The sequence below is a fragment of the Chaetodon trifascialis genome, chromosome 5 (genome assembly GCF_039877785.1).
Source record: "Chaetodon trifascialis isolate fChaTrf1 chromosome 5, fChaTrf1.hap1, whole genome shotgun sequence".
NCBI classification, from domain to species: Eukaryota; Metazoa; Chordata; class Actinopteri; order Chaetodontiformes; family Chaetodontidae; genus Chaetodon; species Chaetodon trifascialis.
Window position 1 is genome coordinate 5,612,565 of NC_092060.1, and position 8,690 is coordinate 5,621,254.

General features: G+C 40.1%; 1 protein-coding gene across 1 annotated transcript; it reads left to right on the top strand.

Moving 5' to 3' along the window:
- The first annotated feature begins 3,340 nt into the window (after nt 1-3,340).
- Nucleotides 3,341-5,325, top strand: LOC139331769 (piggyBac transposable element-derived protein 4-like). The gene is made up of 2 exons (XM_070963393.1): nt 3,341-4,337; nt 4,535-5,325. Exons 1-2 carry the CDS (start codon nt 3,341-3,343, stop codon nt 5,323-5,325), a joined length of 1,788 nt encoding a protein of 595 aa, XP_070819494.1.
- The last annotated feature ends 3,365 nt before the right edge of the window (nt 5,326-8,690 follow it).

Below are 8,690 nucleotides of genomic sequence, written 5' to 3' on the forward strand. Positions count from 1 at the left end.
ACTTTTTGGTTGGGCAAATGTACATCTGTGTTGCTCTTTATCAACGTGGGCAGGTTAACCACAGTTGCATCTGTAACTATGGAAACAGTCTGGGACTGTCTCCTACACAGTGGATGAAACATTCCTAAATTGGGCTTGGTGCAGCTTGATTGTTCTGTTTTTAGAAAGCCGTTGTTCCTTCAAGTAAGTCTCATTTAAGTTAATTCAATTCTCAGAAAGATACTGCTTTCTTGAAACCTGTGGAATAACTGCTGTTTTAGTGAAATGAAAAAAAAAAGTGTCACTGTAGATTGGCAAGCCTGATTTTAAAAGAAATTCCAGTGCCAAGCTTGTGCTTTACTGTCATTTACTTAGGTTTTTCCTTGTCTCTCTCTTGCTCATATCCTCCTGTGCTGTCTGTCTTCATTTCTCCAGCCATCCTTGTCTGTCCCACTTCTGTATCTCTTCAACCTTTGCCCCCCTCTGCTGTCCTTGTTATGACATTTAATCCTCCCATCAGCCCTCCCTCCTCCGACATCTCTCCATCCATGTCAATAATCATCTCATCTCTACACCCTTACAGAGTAGGCGTTTATCCCCCATCAGACTCAATTCTCCTGTCTTCTCTCCCTGTCATTTTACTGTCCCTCTGTGGACATCAAGTGTCCTTGATGGTCTAACTGTATTCAGGTTGAGCACCCATGAAGGACTCACAGATGATCACAGACATGTGCCCATTGCATCTTAAATGCAAAAATGAAAACAAGCCACATCAAAGTCTTCTGTGTGTTTCACTTCATAAAGCTGAGACACCCTGACTGACCGGTAATTGTGTTGAAACATTGACCAAGCCCATTGTACTTCTACTAGGAACCAACTCCTCGGTGGGTATTTCCCTCCTACACTGCAGTGAGCAACTTTTTAGTTTTTAATGATGTGTATGTCGGCAGCACATTACCTATTAGTAAGAGTCTAACATCACTTAAAAATTAGACTAACATTTATAAACCATGATAACTAACATAAGGCCATCGAGTGAGGGAACTAATTGGTTTAGGGACTTTTTCTGACACCTATTATCAACAAATTATTTTGACAATTTTACACGAAACTCCAGAGAAAGATAGCTTCCTTCATATTTGATTTGATTGAGATGCTTGTTGGATCAACATCCACCGTACCCTGTAAAAAAGTTTGTGTATCTTGTATTTCACATGTTTTTGTTTTCTGGACAAGCGCAGCAAATTTTGTCTTTTTACAGCAGACGCATTGACTTGACTGAAAGAAAAATCACAGGTGGAACTAACAAATTGCTAATGGTGAATGAAAAAGTAATGTGTTAAACCATGGAATGGATTGAGGTTATTCTGGGTTAAAGCTTGTCAATTCGGGTTCCGCTTTGGCAGACTTTGTACTTGCAATTACTCAGCCCTTGCATAATTCCATATCCAGTGGCATAACGATATGGTTTAATGCTGGGACTAATGCTCTTCTTATTTGCAGACAGTATATCTTGCTTTACATGAAACTATCTTCACCTGGAGCAGAGTTTAGGTTGTATGATTGTTAGACTTTAAAATTTGTCAAAATTTCAAAGGCTGCAGGGATTGACTGGCTGAGTGCCTCTGCAGCTGTAAATGGGTGTTAATTCTCAACCTAATTATTGTGGCGGACTCTGTCTTAAAGCTGCTTCCAAGATGTTCTGGCTGACAAATCCAATCACCATTGTTTCTGTTTGAGACAGAATTGTGTTAAGCTTTGGAACATTGTGTTATCCTTGTATTCTGGCATACCTCTCTGCAGGTCAACCTCAAGATGGAGTCTGGTAGCTGCTAAGTGATAACTGTCAGCATCTTTAAATACACAGCTGCCAGAGCTGATTGCAGCCATTCCAGAAAGTGCTTATGATGGGTCTCAGAAGCGACCCTCTGTTCTGCTACAAGGGGAATACATGCTTAGTCTATTTTGACGGACACCACATCAAGCTGCACACAGCAGTTAGAGCCAGGCAGGAAGTCAGACACAGGAAGACAAGTTGCTAAATTTTCAAAATAAAAAAAGCCTGTGGAGAATCCCTGTCATATATCAGAAATAAACACAAATCAGACAAAACAGGAACCATTTAATAATGTAGCCTGCTTACCTGTGGAAGAAGCACAGACATCAAGGAAAAATGATTAACCCTTTGATGCACAACATGGGTCTAAAGTGACCCGACTGAGTTTTTATTTGCTGTATCTTTGCAATTAATTAATTTCATTACTCAGCATTCCAGGTATTCCTCAATTAACTTGTTTTTGATCATAATTCATCCTTCTTGTATATTTTTCTTTTTTACATTTTGAATAAAAACACTTTTTATATCACTACCCCTCTAATGCGCAACATGGGTCTAAAATGACCCATATCCATTTCCCATGTTATTTCATGTATGGCTGAGTGTTTCTATGCTGAATGTTTATAATCTATGTTTTTCATCATTTATTAATCCAACTATTCAGTAAATTTTTATTGTTTTATTTAGCACAAATCATCATAATAAGTGTTCTGTTCTTCCTTTATGAATAAGCATAGCTTTTGTCAATCTTCATGAAGTTTTCACACATGGGTCAGAAATGACCCACATTTGTGTAACATATTTACTGTAGCCCACTGTGGAGAACTATTTGAAGATCTGAAACATGTAAGTCTTATTTTGCAATAATTATAATCTTACCTGATAAGAAATTTGATGTGATAACTCTGCATAATTATTGATTATGTTTAAGGTAATTTGAAGACTAAGTAGCTCCATTTCTTGTCAGAAAGGGAAACATTTTCAATAGGCTTCTGTTAGTTAGCTAGCTAGCTACTGTAGCTAGCTAGCTGTTGACATTTGATGACTTGTGAAACATAAGTATATGATAATTGATAAGGGTTTAAGTTACCTTGAGAATTAGTCATACAGTCTATTAAATAAGTACATTAGACTACTTATCTCAGAAAAAAAAAATAACTAGCCTATTAGCTAGCTAGTTAGACTTGTCAAAGTAACTGCTGCTAGCTAGCTAGACTTGTGAAAGATAACTGTATAATAATTGATAAGGTTTAAGTTACCTTGAGAAAAAGTACATTACTTGTCAGAGAGGAAAATATATTCAATACTATTAGCTATATTGTATTATAACATATTATATTGTAGCTAGCAAGCTATCTTAGCTAGGACACCAAAATAAAGCTAAACTACTGTAGTGCGACAGTTGACAGATCCTGTCACTACAAATGCCTCAAGATCATAATAAACCCTGGCTGCCCCACTATCAAGCTTGCCTCTGTATACTGATGATAATATTTTGTGCATTTGCTTTTCTATAATCAGATCATGGCTGTTCGTCGATTCACTGCTGAAATGGTTGTGGAGATGCTGCAGAAGGGACTAGATCAGGAAGATGAAGATGGAATTGGTCCTGATTCTGAGTCTGAAATCTCTGATGATGATGATGACCCAGTCTATGTGCCTCAGGGTCAAGCTGGAGTTATGGGTGTGTCTCTCCTGAATGAAGAAGATTCTTCTGATGACAAAGAGGGCTCATCTGATGAGTCCTCTGAAGAGGAAATTCAGACCCAGTCTAATAGATTGAGTAAAAACGGGTCTTACTGGAATGAGAATCCCCCCACTCACAGCAGAATAAGAAGTCATAACATTCTGAGGAGCTGCCCAGGACCTACACCTGGATCAGCAGCTGTTTCTCCAAAGGATGCCTGGGATAAATTCATCAGTGACAACATCATTGAGGAGGTTCTAAGATGCACCAACTTAGAGGGACGCAGAGCAGCCGCAGCAAAAGGGAAAGAGTGGAAAAGCATTGACAAAGAAGAATTCCTGGCCTTTATTGGTTTGACCCTCCTTGCAGGGGGGGACAAGAGCTGGGATGTTGCCTTGCGGGAGCTGTTTCTCGACCCCCTGCAAAATCCAATTTACAAGGCCACCATGGGTCTCAGGAGATATGAGAATATCCGCCGCTTCATACGGTTTGACGACAGGAGGACCAGGGCTTTGCGACTGGAAACGGACCACATGACAGCATTCAGGTACGTGTGGGAGTGCTTCCTAGACAACTGCAGAAGACGGTTTATCCCTAGTGACTGTGTCACCATCGACGAGCAGCTGGTGCCGTTCCGGGGCAGGTGCAGGTTTCTACAATATATGCCCAGCAAGCCGGCCAAATATGGGCTAAAAATCTTCTGGATGTGCGATGCAAGGGTACCTTATGCAATAGACGGAACTGTCTACACAGGGAGGCAGCCAGGAGAGGAGATTAAGAAGAAGCTTGGGGAGACTGTTGTCCAACAATTGTGCAGTGGGATCAGAGGGACAGGTGAATGCAGATTATCAGTTCTATCCATGTTTATAGTCTTTCATACTGTGTAATTTTATTTTCTATGGTTTCTTTGTAAGCAAAATAGAATAGAATAAATAAGAATGAAAGAAAGAATAAATGTGAGGTCAGTGAATTTAATTTTTTATTCTATGTTGTATACTGATAAAGTGCAATCTTTTTTTTTCCTCCCATAGGCCGCAACATCACGATGGACAACTTTTTCACCAGTGTCCCTCTGGCTGAGAAGCTCCTTGAGAAGGACCTAACAATTGTAGGCACTCTCCGACAGAACAAGGCTGATATCCCACCTGTGATGAAGCCATCCAAACTGCGTGAGATCTACAGCTCAGAGTTTGGATTCAGAGGCAACATGACCATGGTGAGCTACGTCCAGAAAAAAGGAAAGTCTGTTATCCTTTTGAGTACAATGCACGACGACAAAGCAGTGGATGAGAGCAACCAAAAGAAGAAGCCAGATGTGATCCAGTTCTACAACAAAACAAAAGGAGGTGTAGACACAATGGATCAAATGGTTAGCACCTACACATGTAAGCGGAGAACAAGGAGGTGGCCAATGGTCCTCTGGTATAACATGCTGGATGTTGCGACCCTCAACGCATACACAAGCTTCACTTCACAACACCAGGGGTACATGAGTGGCATAAGCAACGCACGCCACCTGTTCATCAAAGAGCTGGGCCAGGAGTTAGTCATGCCACACATGAAGAGGCGCATGGAGAGCACACCCGTACTCCAAAAGTCCATCCTTGAGGCTATGGGAAGATGCGGGATCAAAAAACAAAACCAAGGCACCACACAGCCACAGGAGGACATCAGGCAGGCCGGCCAAGGGAAGAGGAAGAGGTGTGCAATCTGCACAACTTCCAAGGACAGAAAAGCCAGCAGCTGGTGTTCCCAGTGCACCAGACCTGTGTGTAAGGAGCACAGACATGTCGTGGTCATTTGTGAGGGATGTAAGAATTGAAATGGCTGTTAGCAGTCTACTGTGATCAGATGTATTATGTTAGTTGGTCACAAATCGGATTACATTGTTAAATTATCAGTTCAATTTTATCTACTGCACTGTGATCAGTTGTGTTTTATTGTATTTGGTCACAAATAAGATTACAATTGTTAAACTATCTATTCAATGTACTGTGATCAGTTGTTATATTTTATTTGGTCACAAATCAGATGGTAAAATGGTTAAAATATCAACTGTTCAACTGTTATCTGCCATTCTGTATGTGTCTACAGAATGTCCATGTCTGTGTACGACAAATAAACACATTTCAAATATAAAATGTATGATTATTTGGCCCAAAGCATTGCTAAAGTGATTATATGAAGCAAATTATTGTTATAGTATGAAGTAATTTAATTCAAAATCACACTGTCTAGGTCATTTTTGATCCATGTGGTGTAGTAATCCAAAATCTATTTTTATTCCTAAAATAATAAACAGACAATGAAAGCATTGACCTTGTACTAATCAAAAACAAGATATTAAAAATAATAATTGGGACATTTAATAATAAAATAAATTGATTTAAAAAAAAATACAGCAAAGAAACACTCACCCAGCCTGAAAACACATGGAAAATGAATGCGGGTCATTTTTGACCCATGTTGCGCATTAGAAGGGGTGTTCATATGTTGTGCATCAAAGGGTTAAATCAACAAAATCCGAGCAAGTCCACAAAATTAAGCAGGCAAAACACTGTGATTCAGAAATGATCTTGGTGGGATTTGAAGTCATGTGGATGGAACAAAACCATGTTGCAGCCAGAATGTGATGCAGCCGTGCGTGAAGGGTCTGAAAAGTTGCTAAGTCTGGGAAGAGAGATGCCAAATTGGCAACACTGTACTATAAAAAATGGTGGCAGTAAAAAAAGGCCCTGGCTAAAGAAAAAGACCTGTGGCTATAGCCCAATAGCCAGGCTCTAAACACACCCCTAGCAAACACTATAATCTGTAAAGTCAAACTTCAGCCAATGGAAAACTGAACAGTTGATGTCCCAACTTCTTCCCAAAAAGTGTGTTGCTTGTGAGCTCTTCCAGCCTCCTTCCAGCCAAGTTCGGTAACTGTATGAGGTTCAATTCTAACTTAGGGACGCTACTTTGACAAATGTTGACTGTTGGCCAGTGGTACAATTTCTATCTATAATTCACTTGTATGATACAAATTACTAGTAAGTATCTAATACTACTTCTGTATTTGGGCAGTGTGGGGGCTGTTTTTCCCAGCTGACTAAGCGGATGTTTTTATGACAAAATGGGTATTTTATTGGCTCCTCAGTGGCAGCATGTTTTCTTTTTTTTTTCTTTCCCCCCTCACTGAATGACTGGATGACTTTACATGGCTGACTGATTTGTCTGGAGAGTGTCAGGATGGCATCAGGGATTCTGGTGGTCAGCCAGAGACAGGCCATACATGATAATGCAGTCTGCTGCTATCCTATAAGGACACCACGCACACACACACACACACACACACACACACACACACACACACACACAGAGAGAGAGAGAGAGAGAGAGAGAGAGAGAGAGAGAGAAAGAAAGGGAGAAAGAAAGGGAGAAAGAGAGAGAAGAGATGGCCTGTGGTTTTTCCTTGTAAGACTGTTGTAGCGCTCACTGAAAACTTGACAAACACCTTCCTCCATCTCACTCAGCGTGTCACTCATTATATGCATCACTCTCCCACTCATACACAAACTATCATTTTCTTGTCCAGGCAAACACACAGGACTGATTAAAAATGCATTAACAGGTAAATTGTGAAACATTAATCTTTTGAGCTGGTCCTCTCATAAATCCTGCCCATATAGAACTTGCATTACCAGTTGTAGTTCTGTGATTTGTATTCATGGCAGAGGTCACCTGATCCCTTAATCCTGTGTGAAGCTGCCAGTTCTGTTGTTGAAGAGCCATACTGCACTATCTTTCTTTCTTCTTCTGGGTCTAGAGTTTTCAGAAATAAGCCTTTGAATTTGTTCCCTGTGGTTACTGTGATTCACAAGTCTTTTGCGTATGTGGATAAATTCTTAAATGACACACAGTGCCTGAATTGGTTGTCGCCAATTTAATCTGTTGGTAATGACTTTATCTGTTTATTTGAGGGAGCTGAGCTGGGCGTGCATTGGGGGAAGGCAGGTGGTTGCAGGTAGGTGTGGTAAGGCAGAGAGAGTCGGCTGACTTACAGCAGAAGATCCCAATGATGAATGGCTCAGGATTTTCTAGGATGAGGAGACAGAGCTCAGGTATGACTTCAGGTGTACCACATAAGACAACTGACGATCTGGTGAAGACTGGAGTGAACAACTGGGGTTTATATACTGTGCAGGTTGATTGACTGGTGAGCCTCGGGTTGGCAGGTGGACTGAGCAGGAGGGGAGCAGGTGACCACACCCAGTTCAGGGGACACAAAGGAAACACAGGGTGGTATTGCCAAATCCTGACAAAAAGCTAAGTAAATGTGATGTGATATAATGTATCCACCCGGTCATGGGCTGCCTTGATGTTATTATATGATAATTATATCATACTGTGAAAAATCTGTGTATATATCTTAGTATGTAGGGCAAAAATATGCAAATAAGAACTATTCTTGGTTCACCCTGGTTAGGAAAGGGATATCATACCTTTCAGAAAATGTATTTTTCAACTCAGCATTGTAATAAAAACATATTTAACAGAAATGTATACGTCTATGACAGGGTGGACATACTGTATCTTATCGTTTATTCTTTCAATACTGACCAGTAATTATCTGACAGTTTGTGTGGGAGCACAGCTAATATATATTTCTACAATTTTAGCGTCTCCTATTAATTAAGAGGGAATGGAAATTTTTAAATATTCCACTGCATAAATGATACATTTTACTTACTGGTTAAAGGTTGGAAAAAGTCAGGAGTTCGCCAAAGTCATTAGGATTCATTAGGATTCATCCTTCATTAGGAGTCATGGATATTTGCATCAAATTTCATGGTAATCCATCTAACAGTTTTTGACATTTCAGTCTGGATTAAAGTCGTGGGCCAACCAACCTGTATTGCCATAGATTGTCCGTAGAGCAATGCTACCTGTATGTAGACATATCCATGCCATATTCATCAACCCATTCTTCTTCCCTGATAAGAGAAGAGAAGCGAAGACTTTATTGATCCCACACTGGAGAAATTGAGTCATTACAGTCAGCAAGTATTACAAAAAGCAAAAAAAAAATTTAAAAAGAGTGAAAAAAAAAAAAAAAATACAGGAAACACAGAAACACAGACAAAGAAAAATGGCCAGAGCTGCTGTAACTAGCTGCCACTCATGCAGCGCCATCTATATCATACCTGA